This window comes from Dromaius novaehollandiae, chromosome 1 (assembly GCF_036370855.1).
Source record: "Dromaius novaehollandiae isolate bDroNov1 chromosome 1, bDroNov1.hap1, whole genome shotgun sequence".
In the NCBI taxonomy this organism is placed as follows: Eukaryota; Metazoa; Chordata; class Aves; order Casuariiformes; family Dromaiidae; genus Dromaius; species Dromaius novaehollandiae.
In genome coordinates this window covers 7591854-7613136 of record NC_088098.1, presented here as the reverse complement: position 1 = coordinate 7613136, position 21283 = coordinate 7591854, and the positions used below count along the sequence as shown (strand labels likewise).

The window sequence follows — 21283 nt, the reverse complement described above, 5'->3', positions numbered from 1 at the left end:
ACAGCAAAGCCTGCCTAAAAGACTAAACGCTGTTTTCTAAGCTCATCTTCAATAAAAAGGGAAAAAAAAGAAAAAAACAGCCCAAGTGATCAAGACTTTCCCCACGGTAAGCCAAGCTGTCAGCCTGGTAACCTGTAGGTAACTCCATATCCAATTTGTTTGAGGAAATTTGAGCACCTTCTGCTTTTCTGAAATTCTTAACCAACTAACTAGTAATCCCTGTATTACATATCTTTAATTCAAGAATGGATGCTATTTGGCTGTCATAACTTTTTGACTTGATGCCAGGCATTCACAAGGGAAGAGACCACCACTATTACTTTAAAGATCAGCAGGAGAGGCAGCGACACCTCAGCATCGTGCAGCTTATTGACTGCAGACAAGCCATTGCATTTATTTTATAGTACAAGAATATTTACAGCTATTTGATCTATTATATGCACACATAAAGAAATTTCATGCGTCTCTCTTCTAGTCTTTTTATAGATAAGAGTGGTCAGAGAACAGCAAAGCTATGGCGAGTGGCTAAACCCATGGCCCCTGAGCTGCATGTGGCTATTAAAACAGTTCAAGAGATTAAGCCCTCACCCTCTCTGTGCTTGAGCATGGTATTACATTTGGTTACGTAGGTTTGGGGCTGCTCAAAATTTTGGGTTGTTCAAATGCATGCCTCTGGGAGAAAGCAACCCATCCGTCACATCCCCAGTTGGGTCCTACCTGTGGAGTAAAAAGGCTCCAAGGGAGTCGCTGTCCTCTCCCAGGTGTCAATTATTCCTGGAGCACTGTTCCCTGGTAGTCCGGGGTGTGTGACTTCTGGATGCATGAAGAGCTTCCCTGCTGACCTGCACAGGTTTGTACCTTGCTAGCTATTCAGTGGTGTAATGCTCCTCACACAAGGAGACATGCTTAAAGAGACAAGGATGATGTTGGGGATAAAGGGAAACTGGAACCTGTGATGCACGCAGTTCCTTGCAGCATTTTGCTTCTCTACATTCCTGAATTTTAGCTGTCTTACACAAGAAGTCCTAGCAATATGTTTTGCAGAAGAATCCAACAACTTACTAGGTGCTTGTAATGAAACCTAGCCCTGTAAGCCCTTTCTAAATCAAAACATTTCATGTTAGCTTATCATTAACTGCAAACAACTAATCTACATAGAATTACAACTCCTCTTGTAAAAGAACAGTCTGCAAACTGTGAATCTTCGTTCTAGACACAAAAAGCCAAGACACCATCAAATACCCCATTACTCTCAGAGAACACACTATCAACATACAGACTTCTTTCTACTTATAGAAAGTTGTTCCACGTGTAGGAACACAGAGGTTCATGCAATAACTACCATACATAAGAGAATTTCTAATCCTAATGACAGTTATTTTTAAATAATGTTTTCTTTTACACTTCTTTTTTTCCTTCCATCTTCAAATAGCAGCCACAACATGATCGAGTGCTGTAGTTTGACCTGGCAGATTCTTCGCACATGGCAATCAGCACCAGTTCTGAGGTATATACGGAGAGTGGGCAATCAGGAAAAATGTATTATGGTTATGTATGTATTATGAAAATGGTTATGTATGTATTATAAAAATGTATTATGATTATGCATCATAAATAACCATAAGAAGGCATTTTTTACATATAACTTTATCAACTAATTAATCTTTAAGTTAAAAATTAAAAGATTTTTGGAAGTTATTCTCCAAAGGAAAAAAAAAAAAAGAAGACCAAGTCCATCACAAGCAAGACCTGCAATTCATCAAAGCCCACAGCATGATAAAAAAAAAGCTGTGTTCACCAGATCCTGGGCAAACATATTTATGCAAATGGACTAGCATTACTTAATGTGTGGACACATAAGTACATTTTGCGTGTGTGGAAAAAAGACATTATTAATTTCAGGAAAAAAAGCAATACCATTAAAATCACGTAAACAGCCATCTACATAACCTAAAGATAAATGTTGCAACTATCTAGCCTGTATGTCAAAATGCAGCTTCCACATTCCCGTCAGATTTTCAAATCAAGAAAGATTTTCATGGTTAGGCAGTGTAAATTTCTCATGTTGGTGAGTATGCAGGAAATGAAATTTACAGTTATAAAGAAATAATTTAATGGCTACACTCTATATCTCTCAGCCAATCTCTTCTAAATATAGAGTAGGCATCCTTCAATGAAATCTCATTTATTCACTGTCCATGCTATTATATTTGAGTTGGAACTAATGGAATTTCCAGGACACAATTCCTTCTCATTTAGAAGTTGTCAACAGGAAATCAATTGGTTTTCCTATTATTTTGCTACCACAAAGGATCCAACAATTTAATTGTAATGTGCTATTTTTAAAATTATTGTAGCATTTTTTCATTCCTTTCCTGTTACATTTTTAACTACAAATGTGACTGCCGTCATACTGACATCAGTGTATCAAATGTTCATATGAAAAGTAGCTTATATGTTAGGATGGAAATATTAGCATCAATTTTGTTTATTTAGATGCTTCAGGTGAAATGTCAGCCCAGCTAAAGTCAAGATACAATTATCTTGTACTTCAACATGATAAAGGGAAGCCTGAACTAATTAATACTCTCTTTATCTACAGCTTCAGGTTTCCTAACAAAGTCAAGTATAGAATTATGCCCAGTATGAAAACATGGTAAGATAAACTATATACTTGACCTGTGGTTATTCCTGGGCAAAATACTGCCAAAAGTACAAACTGGAAGGCACTTCTCAATGAACCCACCAGGGTTCAGCAACACCTGAAAGACAGATAATTGAAATATCCAACCGAATCTACATTACTGCAACTGTTCTAAATGAGCAACTACCCAAAAGGTAATGCTATTCATACAGCATGGCCAACCTACCTTAATATGCAAGGAGACCTCAGTAATGGAAGCAACACTGTGCAGTTAAGATTGATGAGACCAACATTTAGATCAAGCCACAGATATTGTAGGAAAAGGCAAGGGAAGCATGTCACTTGATTAGGAAATTGAAAACTAGTCATGATACACCAAAAGCCTTCCAGAGATACACAACAATCAGCAAGACTAAGTATAATATAGTGACAAATAAAGACTTGCAGACAAAGACCTTACAGAATTGCAATTTTATGCTGCTTGTTTTACCTACTTTATTCATCTTCTGTGAACATATTACTCTGAAAAATATAGGTAAGTAATCTATACATCCAGATTTTTATCAAAGTTCTCCAGGATTCAAATATGTATTCACTAAGATTATTTGCAATCATTGGATAATGAAAATAAATATTCAATGAATGATGTTTATAAATGTAGTGGCACTTTATAACTACCAACGATAGACATCACAGTAGAACCTTTTAATCTGTTGATACTATTATTATACAACTCAGTCACCACATGATGATATGAGATAGTGTCACAGGCATTACCACAAACAGTGAAATTTTCTCAAATATCATTAGTATCAAGATTGCTGATGCCAGAATATTATACTATTTACATTTCAATGAGCAATTGGCTCTTTCTCCGAGAAATAATGATACAACACAATGATCTTACCGATTATATTTCCATTTTACTCTAAGGGAAATGGTTCTAAATCCAATTTTATTCACATCTTTAGCCATCAGAGTAATAGGATTCAAGAAAACTTTCAAGTGGTAATGACAAACAAATCCAACTAGTTTGAAGCTAAAGTGTTTTAGGTTTGTAAAGCAGAGGGAATCGAAGAGCAGGGCAGGGCAGGGCAGGGTTGATCACTTACAGGAGCAGGGCACTGTATTTCCAGGATATGAACTGCCCATCACACAGTTATTTCTACATTAAAAGTGTCTCATTCAGACACTGTAATTTTGAAGCATCTCTATGCAGAGGAAGGGAAGGTGAAAACCTGGTTCCATTGAACTACAGAGAATAAAACTTGGAGCCAAATGTGCTCATGCTCTTATTTGAAGCCTTTGAGAAATTAATAATAAAACTGATAATATTGGATATTCAGTATGTTGCCCAAGGCACTGGGTGTTCACATTCGGATTAAATGAAATGACACTGACACAATGCACAAAGTACATATTTGATCTGTCCAGGCTGACTGTGAGAACCTGAATCAAAGTCACAGTAACATGTTCACTCTTACAATTTGGATTTCAAATAAAGCAAAGCAACAGCTCAGACAACCAAGTCTCTGCTTATCACCAGAAGAAAAATTGTCTAGGAAACAGTAAACCAAATTACCTGGTCCTCCCCCAGCTCAGTAGTCCCTACTCACTCATTCCTTCTTGTATCTTGCCTCTCCTACTGTCCCAAGAAAGGGTTTTAAACTGCGGGCAAGGTTCATGTAATCCTATTTGGATACTTCTGGCAAGCAATTTCAGTACTGCTCCTCCATAAAGAGTCATAAGAACATGAATAATTGCATATATCTGTTCCTGATACAGGGCTGTTACAAAAGTCTGTTTGCACCCTGTTGGGTATGTACAAAACAGAAGATACCAACTGACACTACAGTCTCTTAGGAACTTCAAATAGACACCTAACACAAACTCAGAGAACTCTGGCCTCTCTGGAAACAAGCTTATGCAATAATGTATCCATGTATAAATTGCAAGTCTCTACAAATTTACCTGTCGTCTTGCATTCCCAACCCTTGTTTCTTCTTCCCATTTGCTAAGATCTATGTGACGTTTTTTAATTTGTTTTGAGCTGTTATGTCAGCCCGTTTTGGAAGCTATTCTAATTTAAGATTTCATTATCTTCTTTCCTTCAGCTCCGAGTGGTCTGTCACTTGCTATACCCATCATGCTGAGCTACCCAAGTGCGCCTTTGATTTTCAAGCACCAGCTGAGACGGCCAAGGTCTAGAAGGTCTTCCCCCCCACACACTCTTTTCCTGTGATCAGTGATGATTTATTTTTCCCCACTACAAACTAAGCGACTGACCTGAATGGTCGTGGCTGCTCTTAAATGCTACTGGAAATAAATGGATATCAAGGACACTCAGTGCTTCACAGGAAGAGGCCAGAATGTTAGAAAATGTAAATAACTTACAGTGAAAAACCCCTACCGAATGAACAGTTACCCAGATAATTGTTTTAAGGAATCACATTTCCAGCTGTACAAAATAAAACCTTTTAAATAAATAAACTGCAAGTTGAAAGTTGACTTGCAATGAGATGTACGTCCCCATTTATTAGAGGAATTAAGACTTTAACATTGTAGTGCTGATTGAAGAAAAAGCCCTCATCTCACTTTAGAACAGCTGCTTGAGATTTTTTTTTTTTTAATACACAAGTGGAAAAAAATGTGCATTACATGAAGGAGGTCTGACAGATAGGAGTTAACTCCAGTAGAATTGGCAGATAATGGTCTCAATGAAGTTTTGCATCTGAGTTCAGAAATTCCGCTGAGAAACAAGATAGTTCAAACACAAACCCACTTTAATACATATATAGTTTATTCAGTTATGTTAAACCAGCTCAGAAGTCAGGTATAACACGATGTAAACATAGCCAATGATAATGCGCTATTATTTTTTCCAGCACATTTTTCCATTGAAAAATATACTGAGGAGGCAAAGTTGACAAATATTTTTATGCAGGAAGACAGAAAAGAATAAGAACTGGTTTAGATTTTAGAATACCTTGTTTAAAAATTGTCAATATTTAGTTTCAAAGGAGTTATATCCTGGAAAATAATCAACTACTATTGAAAACCAAATGAGAAGCAGAAAAGCTACCAGAAAAAGGAGAGTTCAGCAAGTTTGTAAGCTTTCAACCTTTCTTATTTAAAGCAGTGGAATAAAAACCAGAGAAAAATATTGGCTAATGAAGCATATGAGAGGGGACTCCCGGGGGAAAGGACACACTGAAGATGACAGGATGCCAAGGCTGCAAGATGTGCATTATCTTGAGCAGAACCATGACAAAAGCTATTTATGTATGAAATATTTTGTGATAGAAAGATGAAAAATGACTAGAGATGCACTTGGAGAAACAGTGAAATCCTAAAGGTGATAAGAAAGCAAGGCAGAGAACAGACAACTAAAAATTTGCAGATGTTTGCTGAGCAGGAGGATCAGAAGGAAAAGTCCTGAATAAGATGGCGAATGGTTAAGAAATCATGACTGTAAGGATGAAGCAGAGGAAGATATTGACTCCTGGGGGAGGAACAGAGCTGAGGAAGCTGGAATTCCCACTACGCAATGAGAAAAACAATCATAAAGCGTATGCAAGAGGGGGAAAAAAAATGGATGAGATGCAAATTTAAGTGGAAAAGAGGAAGACGCAGTCGACAGACCAGAACCCATGAAAAAACGAGAATGAACAGATATGAAATGGAAAAGAGAAGTCAAAATTATCATCAGAAAGAAAAAGAAAGGATGGACAGAGCTTTGGAGTGATCTGAACTCCATCTGGAGAAAAGAACTAGATGAGGAGCGTGGGCTTCTTGTTAGGATGGAGGACAAGAGCTAATGCAACAAACAGAAGCATGCATCATGTGTTGGTTATAAAATATATCCGCATTTGAGCCTTAAAAGGATCCCAAAGGGAATGTAATAAAATCTGTAAGACTGTAATTACTAAGTAATTTCTAGGGCTGAATTTGATGCAAAAGAAGGAAGAAATTGGGTACCTACAGACTAAAGGATGAAGAGACCCCAGGGAAGGCAAGGAAGAAAACAAATGAAACCAATGCATTATTACTGATGGAAACAGAAGTCTGAAAGGCAGCAGTGTCAGACAGAAAAATAACCATATCTAGTTTGGCAGAACACAAGTTTTGACACAGAGAAGCAACCAAGATATTTTTATACTAATTCAATAACATCATAAAAACATAACAATCTATCTAACCTGAATTTCAAATTAACCGATGCAAGATATCTACATGAGGCACAAGAGAAGAAAATACAACAAAATATAATCTATTCTCAAACGGACATCTGAATACAGTACAAACTGAAAATTAATACTTGGGTATTATTAATTATTTGAGTGTGCGTGCGTGTGTGTGTGTGTGTGTGTGTGTGCGCGTGTGTGTGTTTTAAATAGAAATGTCTGCATTCTAATTACACTGTCCAAACTTCACAGAATACTCCTCAATAACAGGAAAAATTCTGTGATTTATGTTTTGCCAGAGCAGCACCTTATTACTAAATTACAGATTGTTCCTTTCTAATGTCTTTGACAGGAAATGATTTTATATGGGAAAAGGGATGAAGCAGACCAGCTAAACCAGTGAGTCATGTAACACTAAATACATAAGTAGTAACCACAGACTTTAAGCTACATCTGCATGGTGTTAAGAGTGCTATGGATTATGAATTTTGGTCAAAGTATTAATAAAAGATTTCACTAAGTTCAAGGAAGCTTTTTTGTATTTCAAAGCTGAAAACGAATACCCTTTCCAAGGGAAAACCTTGCACTTCTTTACTTACAGCTGGTGTGGGCCCAGGAAGGAACAACACAAATGCTTCATATAGTAATATACTATTTTTGGTGTTAATAGAGCTTATGTATGCATCAAGGCCCTCAATCTTAGCAATATATAGTAGTTATTTTACCTATTCTACAATATATTGAGTTTAAAACAGTTTTCCCTCATCTTTAAGGACTTGCGCAACTTCGTGCTATGCTTCCACTTGCACGTTCATCCTGGACAACATCAGGAGATGAAATGCAGGGGTAGAGGTAAAACTTGCCTGCACACTTGTTTTAGCTCTGGAGAGGGTAGCAGAGGTTATATCCATGACACCCAGAGCGAGCTGGCAGCTTGTGTGAGAAGAGAGAAAGAAAAGAAAAGGGTAGAGGCCATGCTTCTTCCCTTCTCCACTCCTTCCTCTTCTCCTACATCTCATGTGAATTGAGATGTGAACATCTCAATATACTTCAATTTAATATGCCAACAGAGTATGAAATAAGAAAGGAAACATGCTTGCTGGGGGCAGTGAGGGGAATAACAGACTCCTGAACTATTCTGAAGAGCAAGTCACCAAGTAATATCTCCAAACCTCTCACACTCCCACTTAAATCATGTTTTAAGCTCCCCTAGACGTAACATTTTTTCCATAAAGCTCTTGCATAAGCACTTCGTAGTTATTAATTACATAAAGCAATCCTAGAACACTTTTTTCTAATAGCCAATTTACCTCATCATATCTACTTATGAGACGAGAATGAAACATGTCCAAACATTTCCTGCTGTTCTAAGCTTGCAAATATAACAAATACTTCCTTCCATATGCCCTTAGAGTTCTCTAGGCACAGGCCTGACAAAATGATTAAACAAAGACAGGGATCTATCTATCTTTGTACAAGTAATCCTACAAAAGGACTTATATGTCATATACACTCACAGAAAGCCAGAGGAACCTGCTGATGATTTTTCCTTACTGTATAGCAGATTTGAGACCACAGTTGCCACAACTCACATCCACTCAAGCTTCTAAGTGATGTAGCTGAACAAAGGTCTAAGATGACACTTTGCCCTCCACGGAGACAAATACAAGGCTTGGATAACATAGACACGCCATACCAACCTGTTTTGAAAAGCTGAGCAAGATTTATGAAATGAGGAATCCTTGCACTGGTTCCTACGTACAGAGAATCTCACGCAACAGAATCAATTGCTCTCTCAACAAGGCCTGTGTTTGAATATCTTTTTTTTCCCATATATCCAATAATTAAAGATCTACTGATATTCAGAGTAGTCTGCTTTGCAGTCTGTATTTTAAAATGCAAATGCCAGTGTTAGCTGTCTTTACCAGAACACTGCCAACCTTGCTGCAGAGCCAAATTTCCCCTCTTGGTACAAGAGGATTCAATACTAATTGGTATTCCAAGCTGTGCACAAGAGAAAAATATTGCAGAAGCAATGGAAAGAGATCTGAGGAACAGCAGTAATCATCTGGCCTCCAAAACAGATTTTGGCACTATGCACAGCTTAAACATTTATTACTCAGTTAAGCAGCCTAACAAACACTGGAATCTTGAGACTCACGTTAATGTACAAGATAATTCTGGATAGATACCAGATTTGATGGTCAATAAATATGCAATGAAAGCCACATGGAATCATAATGATAACCACATGGAATCATAATGATAATCACCATTTAATTTACCAGAAAATTATTTTTCACATATTTTATTATCAACCATGCAAATTAAGGATTAACATTATACAGTAAAAAGATAGAACATGGAGGTGTTTTGCCACCATTCTGCCTAAATCCCTGGGTTTTCAAAACTAAAGAACTTTGGGAAAATGTGCTCTGAAAATTCTCTTCATTTTAGGGTTTTCTATTTTATTGAAGCCAGAACCATAATAACCAGTTTAACCATTTATCACCAGTTTGGCTTCTGGTATGACTTTTCACCTCTCACCATGATGTTCAAAAGATTAACCAAGTAGTAGACCATATCCTTTGAGTATTTAGGAAGACTATGGTATATTAGAGACATATGCAGATGAATTCTTGGTTAAAAGAACAGTTTGGTGTTTAAATTTCCCCAAGTTATACAAACTGATTTGATTTAAGAGCTGAGAAAGAAAAACAGATCCTTCCTTTACCTCCCATTTATCTTCCCTCCGATTCCTTTTTCCATATACGAGTTACGGCATTCATCTAGAACTTAGAAGATGAAAGTTAAAGTCACACTTATAATCTGTATTTATAAATATAAGAGAATCATATTTGGCTGTTCACACAGAGCTTTAGAAAGAAAGTCTCCTCCATCTACCACATTTTGGAAACAAGCTCTATCTTTTACAGGCTATATGGTGTTGAAGCACAGAAATGCCATGGGTTATGAACCTTTCATATAACCTTGTCAGGAATTTCAGCACCATTGGACGTCTGCCTCTCCTTTTTTCATGGTCAACTTCTTGATTTGTTTTCTTCTTTCACTGTGTGTTACATCAGAAGGAATAAGAATTGGCCCAAATTTTCTGCCTTTTATATAGCAGTACAGTGCTCTTATTCACTGACTTCACGTTACGAGATTACCACACAGAAAGGCAAAATTATCAGAGATTTTCCTTAAAGACCTGAGAAGTAATAAGACATCTTTCAATATAGATCAATGGAATCTTAAAAGATAGATCTACACTGCAAAAATACTTGAAGTGCGAGTTAAGAAAACTCTTTAACATAAAACACAGGATAGAGAAGTAAAGTAAAAATAACTATTTCTTCTTTCCATCTTTAAGCAAATAGCAAAACCTAGTAGAAGTCAAAACTTATCCCCAAAGCTACTCTGCATGTTTTACAAACAAGTTACTTTTTTGTACACCTTTTTCCCTATGTTTCTAAATAAGAGCAATTCATAAACTCTTCTTTCAGTGTCTCCTATCCCACTAGTACATACAACAGACAACAATTAAAATCAACAGTAAGTGGCTTTCAAAAGGCTAATTCTAGATTCACTTCAAATAAACTTCTGTAAATTCAGAGGTAAAATATTCCAGTAGTCCCACTTTCATAAGAAATTGGTGTTTAGAAGATTAAATCTTACTGAAAAGCTACAGGAGTGAGCTTCTAAAGTTACTTCTGAAAATGACAATTCTCCTGCTTTCTTTTCCAGAAACATTTCAGAATTCTGCTCCAAATGCTTAAGGTAAGACTACTTGGGTCTGGAACAATAATTAGAATTATAACAAAAGTAAGTTTTATTTTAGATTTTTCAACAATTTCTTTTCCAATGAATAACCATAAGCTATATTTTAATGATCAGATAGTCTGGGATAACCAGTCCTGAACAAAACACGTTCATAAATATTCAAAGCTAGAATATGGCATTATAATATTTTTGTAATGCATCATTAACATAGGGTTAAAGCAACCTACCTGATAATTTCTTACTGCAACTGATACCTTCAAAATATTATACACTTTACCAGTTCTTTCACTGGTGACTAAATCATAAACACACATATAGAAAATGTACACACACACACAGACTATATATATAGAAATATATATATACACACACACACAGACTGATTATTATATCTGAAAAAACAGCTGAGACCTCCAAAATATACCAGCTTATCTGCTACAGCTGGGCTGAAGATGCAATGCAACCTAAGACTCTTCAGACTTGTATTCTTGCAGGACCTGTGCCAAGGCACGATACAGGCCAGAGTGGTGAAACACAAACATTCACAATTTGAGCAAATAACCACTCTTACTACAGATTTCAAATATGCCAGGAATATAGGGAAAAATGGATGAATGCCTGTAGTATCACTGTCAAGGGGCTTCTAGAACTGCTAGATATTCTCCAGCAGAGACCAGAGTGGGTTTTGGTACTTGTTCTCAAGATGATTTCCATTTTCCTTTCCTCAGTGACCACCTGATATACAACACTGCAACAATTTACAGACAGGAATCAAAACGAAAGTCCCCTTGTCTTTTCAGCAGAAGACACAAACCACTAGAGTCATGCTCCTGTATTTTCTGTTCTTCTAGTGTCATAATTCTTGCACCTCTTGGTTCTCTATGTCAACAGAAAAGCAAATGGATGCATATGCTACAGAAATATCAAAATGGTCTAACTCTATCTGCAGTTAACAAATGTACTGCTATCAAATTTTTGTTTCAGCAAAGAAGACAATACAGCAGCACATTTTCTTGTCTTTAACTTACAACATTGAGTTCGTCTCTAAGAGCTTAGAAACAGAAATTATCTTCAAAAATAACTTAGGAAAACAGAAAATACCATAGGTTTGGTATTTTTTTGTTGAGTTTTGCTATCTAAGACTAATATACAAGATTAGCTTCTCTTGACACAGTTTCAAGGAGTAGTTAGCAATTTCAAGGAGCGATTAAGCTCAGATCTTTTTTTTCATCCTACCTTATCATCTTAAATTTGATAATTTAAGATGGAAGTCATAGTAAACATAACATCAGGTGAATATGCTAGACCATCCAATAAAACCAGTGTAATTCAAGTACCAAAGTGATGACGGAGGACACTGTCAAAGTTGTTTGGCCTTCTGAATTCTGACAGCAACAAACATTTTCATTGAGTTAAAAAAGCTATTTCTTTCTGCTGGCTTGTTTTAAAAAGATTTTCTTTCAGGGAGCTTTAGTAATCTCCTCGTATAAAAATAATAATATGAGATCATAATTTTCAGAACATAAAAGTAATACTGACCCTGAGGTTCTTTGCTTAGGTTTATGCTTCAGTATTTTCCTTCCAGGTTTAATACTGAAAGCAGCCAGTCAGGCTAGTAGCACATGGGGACTTAGCTGGAACTAACATTTGCTTTATACTTACCCCAAGCCATAGTGTTTGGTATTTAAAATAGGCTGATGGAGAATTTGTTTAAAGATCTACTTCACTCATTACATTTTTTTTCCCCCCACAAATAGCTCACTGATTAAAATCATTGAAAATATTAAAAAATAAATAAGAACAAACAGTAATCTCACATGCCAGCTGCATGAGATATACACAATGTTGTAACCCAACTTCTATTTCCAAAGCAAAAGGTGTCTCCAAATTCAGAGATGTGAACATGAAGAAACAATCAATCAAGAGTCCAAAAAAAAAAAAACCTCTCAATTTCAGCTTTAGTAAAACAGCAGTATTTGTTTATCCTTTAGAAGAAAACATGGGAAAAATTATAAGCTTCAGGTTCTCAGCTATCATCAATATATGAATTGAACAGCATTAATTTTAAGCTATGAAAACAATTAATTCCAAAGAAAAAAAACTGCTTGTATGTGGGGAAAAAAAAAAAGCCACCGTATTGCTCTTTAAACTAAGGACAGTGAAACACAAAAAAGTTTTACTGCTCCTTTGCTTTTTTAAGAGACGCTGATGTAACACTCCAAAATATTTACAAAAACCCTTTATCAATATACAGCTTCCTGAATAAGCCTTATTTGTTATCTACACATACGACATTTCAAGAGCAAAAGACAATGCATTTTTTCCTGTTTCTTTTTGGGGGGGAGGGAGAGGGGAGAGGAAGGGGCAGGAGGGTATTTCTGCTCCAATGACTTTATTTGCAACATTTCCAAGTTTCTTCTCAAAGAATGTTTCTTCCCAATAAGCTTCTGGTCTGACATACCCCAGATTTTCAGTAATTGTTGGATAGTATAGCAATTCCGGTCAAAGAGTATAATAAAAATTGCTGTAGCATCAAAACAACAGTATTTCAAGTTATTCTTAAAAGCTTTGATTGCCTCCCAGAACCGAGGACTACTGTGTCAAGAAATCAGCAGCCGAACATTAATTTGCAAATGACACACTGTTACAAAGGTAAAACCTGATGCTCACTGGCAAGCTTGCTATCAAAAAATAATACACACTGAGGAGGTTTTAAGGAGAGCAAAATTTTGATTGCCATCCCACTAAGAGGACGAGATGAACAAACAGCATGTATTATTTTTTTCTAAATCATTAAGTTAAATGAACCACCAATTAATCACAACTTTATTTACGAATGGTCTGATAAACTCTGGGCAGGGGAAATCATTTCCGTTTGTTGGTATCTGTCCAGACGTGTCCAAAGAGATGTCATCACGCTGGAGACACCGCGCTCTGCATATAAGCGCCGCCAATCCGGCCCTTCAATCAACCCTAACACAAGCTAAATTGTGACAGGCGGAAATAACATTTAAACTTCTGATTCAGAGGAAGCCAAGCAGGAACAGAGCGAAAAAAAAAAAGGCAGTGCTTGCTTGTGTGCTTTGCCCAGCACCTTAGTGCTTAGCAGCGATCAGCATCAGGCACCATGTGCTGCCAGCAGGCAGGGCAATGCCGGGTGCCCATGGGCAGGTTACCTCTCACGCCCGTGTCCTGCCTAGGGACGAGCAGGATACAGTTTCAGAGGGGATTCAGACATGAAAATTTGGCCATTATTAGTAGAAGATGCCTGACAAATTCCCAGGGCACGTGGTGGAGAGCTGACCCCAGGGGCTGCTCCGCTTTCAGCAGCAGATTGATTTTATTTCAAGCTCTAAATGGGAGTCTGGAAATATACTCCAGTAAAAGGCTGATTGGGGCTCGTTTGGTTTGGGTCGACCTCTCCTAGAGTGCGACTGTAATCCTCAGATGCAGGCAAATAAACAAACTCCCTCGGCTTTTCCTTGTCCCTACTGAGATTTTGACACCAGATGCAGAGAAGAAAGTAAAGATCATTTTTGTAGTATTTCTTTCTGCATTCGACTGAGCCACAAAGTAATAATCTAGATGTTAATGAATGGATATTAAGTAATGATTCGTCACATATTTCTATGATAAAATAAAAGGGGCTGTTTCACAAAAAGCTCATCACTGCATTTCAAAATAAGCACATCACCAAATATGCAGGAAGGCAACGAATACTATTTTTACAGCACATCCTACTTTGCCAGGTTTAAACAGGTGACACACCATTAGGGATTTATTGGCTAATCCCCTGTTCCAGTTTCACAAGCCAGAAGGAGGATGGATCCATACATTCAGAATTTCATATTACAGAAATTCTGCATTTGATGTTTATTTTAGGAATCATAAATAATAACCACCAATAAAAATGAAAACTGAGCAGGGGAAAAAAAGAAATAAGACCGCCATAGAGAAGATATTGCCTAAGAGTCAGTCATTCCAAAATTCCCAGCTAGGGACAGCAAGAAAATAAATAACGTGATTTGAATTGTGATTAGCAGATCCAAGTGAAAATTCAGATTTGAGTTGCTGGCTCTCACTGCAATTGTCCCTCTCCTCTGGTGACAATGACCTGGTACTGTAGCAGGCAACAGCATTGAACGCCAGTCTCAAAGAAGAGGGAATTCAAATATCATTGAAAACTGTTCTATGAGATCCACAGAACAACTCTTTTTCTTTTGGCATCCTGCAAAACATAGGCAACAAGGGCGGAAAAATAAAATCTGCTTTCCAAGGTGTAATTCACTCAGGAAAATCCTCACTTTGGAGCTCTAAAAGCTGTAAATTGTGTCTGATCCCCGGTTTTGCAGAAGCATTTGTTGTAATATCTCTTTTTAAGTGTTCGCCAGCAGACTGTGGTGCAGTCAAGGAACGGCAAATCAAACTATTGTCAAAATGTACAACTGCTTTCTGCTATAGTAGGCACTGAGAACTCTATCAAAAAGTGACAGTTTAACTCACATGAACAGGGAAAAAAATGACAATATCAGTGTTCGCGACATGTTATCACTCTTCAGGATTGTAAGTTAAAAAAAAATGCCTGCAGATAAAATTGCTCGTGAAAAGAAAATCAACCTCTAGTTTCAGAAATCTGCATCCCAAGCTGCTTACTGGCTTGGAGGTGCACTTGAACTTTGCTGCTGTAAAATAAACCTGCTGACGACTATGTGTTTATTGGTATGAAATCTCCAATTTTTAGGTATTCGCAAGTTGTTAACTCTGAAAACTCCATCTGTAACTTGGTAAGTAAAAGTTACCCAGTTGTTATCCTATCGGGAGCTTTTGCAGAAACAGAATTAAAGTTGATGCATTTTTATTCCTGTTCTTTGGGTCTAAATCACTGGTCGTTCAGGCCGTCCACTTCCCTGGCAGTTAATATGACAGCCAGTCCCAGAGAATCATGAATTTCTCATGAGCCATATATATTGCACATGCAGCTACCTCTCTCAAGAAACTCAATTTTTCATCTTTTATAATCATTTGATTAGATACTAAGATAGTACCTTTCTATGGAAGTCATAGTCTGTCTTTATTTTTAGGTTAATGGACCGTACATCAGTAAAACTACCTAATATATATTTTTATGAGAGACGATTGTTTTTAAGATACACTATCTAAAATGTTAAATTTAATGCAAGGACAAAACTTTTTAAGTACTGTTATGATGACAACCTTATATCAAAGTTCACACGGTATTTAAAAAAATATCCTAATGATGTCATGCAAGTTTTATAACAGTTTAGCAGCAATGTATCAATACTCTTCAAATAAAAGCAAAGGGAATGGCCTGTCTTTTCCCTTTTATCCTGCAAATAAAGTGCATGTTACCACTTATTAAAGCCAGAATCCCAGAATAATCCTCTAGGTCTGTGTCATTCAAGCACACTGTATGAGATTACAACCAGCTACTATGATTCTTTGCCCCATCATACTGACATTTCCACTTTCACTTCTTTGTCACTTATAGAAGCAGCACATCATGGTGGCCATGAATTTTAAAGAGCTCAGGTCACATTAAGGTGTCTTTCTTGCTGATGAGATTTTGAAAGAGAAAGACTGCAGACTTGGAATTGGCACCCTAAAAAACAGAACTTAAAAGTACAGATGCTATTTCCTCTTTTCCTCTCCTTTTAAAAAAAGAAATTATGTAGCCATTTTGAGTGCTAAAAAGTCTTCTTAGCAGACAGTAATTTTTTCTTTATGACAAGCACAGAAGACAAGAAGTTACTTTCATCTGAAAGACAACTTAAGCAGTGACTTTTGGAATTCTGTTACTATTAAAGAATCCTCATTTTGTATGTATAGATTTAAATTTTGACACTTTAAAAAGATATTATGTAAATTCTCTGCTAAAGACTGTTACTACAGCTCTGGAAACGCACTGCATGCAATGTAAGTACTACCACCTTCTGTGGCGTGTTATTTACTTGAAAAGTATATACTTTTGGGTACATAAGGATTTTTTCAGTATTCATCTTTGCCTGAGTCCAAAACCATATGCAGAGAGCTGTAAAGAATATTTCATATTAAATGAGAAAACAGCATAAAGAATGGATGAGAAAACTGGAATATTTAAGAGTTTAGTTTCACCTCCAATTCCATTTCTGAAATTCAGGCCCTTCCCTAATGAACCTTTATCTTCAATATCTTCAGTGAACCTTTTTCTGTTCAATATATACCAAAATATGGCTTCCACTAGTTCCTAAGATGAATCATATCCCTAATACAGCATGTTTCTGAAGTGTTTTAAGGAAAAAAAAAAAATCTCAACATACCTGTGCTAAAAGCAGAGTTAAAAAATTGTTTTGGAGCTTATTTGTTTTTAAGAACAGGACACAAATAATAAGCTTACTATTATAATGAAATCATTTTGTTCACATGCTACTTACAGCCTTCATAAATATCTGTTGGTATGTGGACTGCTGCATGTTGGTAAGAAGTTTGCCGGCGGAAAACAGGATCCTCTTCAAATATTGGTCTGATTCTCTGGCTGCCAGATTCAGTATCATTCTTTTCAGGCTTTTTAAAGAAAGACATGTACAGGTCAAAATATTACAAAGTATGCTAAAAACAATTCCATTCACGTTTGCTTCTATTTACATAACAGATTCAGTCTTTCTTTAATAGCTAAAATTTTGCATTTGTCTATAAACAAACTCATTTTCTCCAGATCCAAAATAACTTGCATTTAATTCATTATGAATTACAAGTTACCCAGTACAACTCAGTGAAATGAACAGCTGCAGCAAAGAAAATGAGAGCCTAACACCTTATACACTTAAATTTCACAAGCACATGGAATTTTTACACCCACAATGTTAGGCATGTACATATACTTTTATTACATATAATAATTTGTACTGAATCTTAAAAGGATAAATATCGTATATCTCAGTTTTCCTCCTGTTGATTATATAGTAGATCACAAACTTTAAAGTTATATCATTAATGTACATTTCATAAATAGGTTTTTGACCAATAGTGGTACACATCAAGACACAGAAATGGAAATAAAGCCTTTTTAGAACTTCTCACTTTAATAGGTTTTGGTCATTGGTTTATGTTATTGAAAAGTCTTGATAAAAACTCATGTACTTTTCCAGCCACAACTGACTGGATGGAAAGGTTCCCAAAAACTTAAGCGCTCACTACAGCCTGCCTGGCTCAGGTTACCATGCTGCCACGTCTGCCAGCATCATAGCTTCCTGCTTCCTTCCAATCCACTCCACTCTTCTAGACTATTTTTCAAAAATTTGGAAAAGCGCAGCTTTTTCTAACTCAGCTACAACCCCTGAAGTGTGGAAAGCAGGAGGCAGTGAAGATGAAGGCATTACCTTCATCTACCTCAGCTGCAGCCAACAGCCAGCCTCACTGCACGCTCAGACGGCCACCTAAACCAATAATGAATCAACCACGATACCAAATAATTACTTAGGCCAACAGTTTCATGCAATTATAAGGATATTTTTAATACTGCAGAGTCATCAGTTTTTTGAAATTTTGTTATGTTCTGAAAAACAGTACAGACAAAGAAACATCTGTCTGATCAGCCAAGCATTTGTTTGTTAAAGCTATTTGTAGACTTCCACCATGTCTGTTTTCCACTATCAAAGTACAGACAACTAAAATTTTAAGTCACCCACAAAGTAATCTAATCAAAATGCAGTTTCCTCATCTGCTTCATCACAGGAGCTCAGACAAATGTCACACTGGGCTCCGACGCTGCCGGGAGTAAGCAGCGATTTCAGAGGGGTTTCAAGGAGGTGGTTCCCTTGGGGAACACCAAGGGCAGATTTCATCTAACCAGTAACCACTACTGTCTTCCACAGCACAGCTGTCTACAGCTAAGCTGATCATGCCAGACTACCCTTATAGTTAATAAAGAGAACTAGGTGCTTTTAAAGTGCAATTCATCCCATCTTAATTGCATACCTATTGTCCCATGAGATGAATCATGACTGAGATGTGCCTCCTTGTTTCCATTGACTCTAAGGATAGCCTAGGGCAATTAGCTTAGGTGCAGATACCTGCAACACAGCTGCCTTGAATTAGGCGAGCTGAGTCTCACAATGCAAGTCTATTAAACTTCTGGAAGAAAAGAAGGTGAACACTCAATAATGGCTATTTTTATACAGCACAGCTGCTGTATCTTCTGCTAAAAAGTTCAATTTGTTCAATAAAAGGATGCAGAAATGGTTCTACCATTTTTGCTATGTCAACATTTGTCAGCATAGTCTGGCACAAACAAGTATTCTGAATGAAATAGCTGGTGGAAAACCCAGAGAAATGCATTTTAGAGGTTATAATTCAGAATAGTTGTAGCTGGTCCCATGGACTGTATGGCCTTTATCAAGACAAACACATTTTCTCATTTGGTTTCATTTGAAATGAATCCAGTTTGCAGGCTCTGTGAAACACAGTAAGTGGGACAACCAGATTCACTGCATTCCTGATCCAAACTGAGATGATACTGTAGGTATTTCCTCTGTCCTAACTGTATTATCAGGCAAATTCCAGGTATTTATGTTGCGAAATAATATAAACTGATGTAATGTGTAAAGTACCTGATGTTTGCAGGTTGCTAGGGGACTTCTGAATATCAGACTTTTGCATTTAGATGCTACTAAGAAAGTGCTGCTCTAGCTTTGAACTTGGATTAGAAAAATGGGAAATACTTGTACAGCACAGCCTGAAATGCTTTGATACAGAATACCACTCACTGTATTTTAAAAGGATAATGGGAGTCAATTGTAACTCAGCAAGAAAGTAACACTGTTACAGCTCACTTTTAAATGGGTAAACTAGAGACAAAATCAGTAACAGTTTATAGCTGTTTTGTGATTTGAGATGACACAACATTATGATAGCTTCAGACAATGTAATTTGGCTCAATTTTTACATTTCTTTTCTAAATGTTCAAACAGGATAATTTTTTTCCTGGTCTGAAATGTTATCTAACATAAAGCAAATTTTGGAGTTCTTCTCCTAAGTTATCTTCCGGCTTCATGCTGTTCGAAGTAATGAGTTTGTCTGATTCTGCAAATGTGATCTCAACAATTGATTGTTAACGTGAGAAAATTCCTCTCATGCCTGCAAACCGTTTGATTAAAAAAGCCTAACACTCTAATTAATTTCTGGAATTAGCGCCAGCAATTACACCCGCTCGATGCTTTCACAGAACCCTTCGGAAAAGAATGCTGGGGACCGCCAAGCCACATTATCACAATAAAGCACCAGAATGAGGAGCTGTCATGAGATTTTTCCCAAGTAAATTTCCACCAGAAATACTTGGGAGGCAGTAAGAAAAAAGCAGGGTATATCCATCCTAGCTGGTCCTGCACAGAAGTTTTGCTGCTACTGTATACTGAGATTTTTGGTTGAAAATCCTGTGGAAATTCAGCATCTGACCATAAAATTGTCACCTTTCTTCTTCTAGGTATTTTAATTTCATTCCAGGTAATAGAACTACATAGAACTAATAGAACTACATAAAATGCCTTAGAAGTTTTTACATCCCTACTGTTGACCTTTTCTGGGAGTATTTTGTGAACCTGACATTGAAACCATCTGTCTGTCTGCCCCAGCAACCCAGATACCTCAAATGACAAAGGTCCCTTCACACCACATGAATTTTACTATTAAATCTAAAGGTGTCTGAACTAGTTCTGAATGCAAGAGGCAAATATGGGCAGCACTATAGGTAAGTTAGTGTTGCACTCACCTAGGACTCCGCTTCCTGACCAGCAAAACTAATGCTGTGCCTGGCCTTCAACATCCACTAGTTGTTATAGATCTTTCTACCTTCAGTAAGAATTCTGTAGTTTTCAGTTGTTAAAAGTACAAACGACAAGTAAAAAAATCTTATTAAAAAAAAAAGGAAAACGAATAAAAGAAAATGCAACGTTTGTAATGATATAAGTCTGATATTTCTACCAAAGGCTAAGTAGATTGCTGCATTGGTTGCTACACTTTTAATACTCAGTTAAACTTTGCTTTTAGAAAAGTAACACATATTTTGAAGGAAAGTAATCTGGCAGGTGAATACAATTAAAATCTAACTCCAACCAATTTCTTTGTCAAGTCAGGATCTGAAATGCAATCAATATTGGCGCAGGAAAATCCCACAGGAGACAGTGGCTGAAGATTAATTTTCTATCTATTCAAACCTGGCCTTCGCTTATTGAATTACATTGTTACCTACCACTGGCAGTCAGCAAAATAACTCACTCATTTCTCTGAAATGAATCTCCTGACCAATTTCTCCCTCCCTTGTGAGGCAGATAAAATCCATTTCTCTTTTCAGTTCACATTTGTGCCATTTTAAGGCATTATCTTGAATAAATAGAGTATTTTTTCATGTGCCTACAGTTCACCATCAGAATAAAGGGAAAGTGATATAGCAGCTAAGATTCGGTAAAGTGGATTCTTCCATAGATGTTCTCTGTGACCTTGGCCAAATCACTTACAGCTTCATCTGAAACAAACTGGAAGTTGCTCGCCAGTCACTGGGATCATTAACCTCTGATTTTGTAAGCCAAATACATAGCAGAAATAATGCAACTTCTCTCTCAAGGGTTTTGTGAGCATAAATTAATTCATGTCCATGAGGTACCTGGAAGCTTTATGCCAC

The 21283-nt window shown here is 36.8% G+C and overlaps 1 protein-coding gene across 2 annotated transcripts in view; it reads right to left on the bottom strand.

The window, feature by feature from the left end:
* The window catches only part of CACNA2D1 (calcium voltage-gated channel auxiliary subunit alpha2delta 1), a 413553-nt gene that overhangs the window by 154832 nt on the left and 237438 nt on the right, over window positions 1-21283 (bottom strand). For both annotated transcript variants that reach the window (XM_064504936.1, XM_064504943.1), the window contains exon 6: window positions 17043-17172. In XM_064504936.1, the coding sequence (XP_064361006.1) occupies window positions 17043-17172 (130 nt within the window). The remainder of the gene's footprint in view (window positions 1-17042; window positions 17173-21283) is intronic.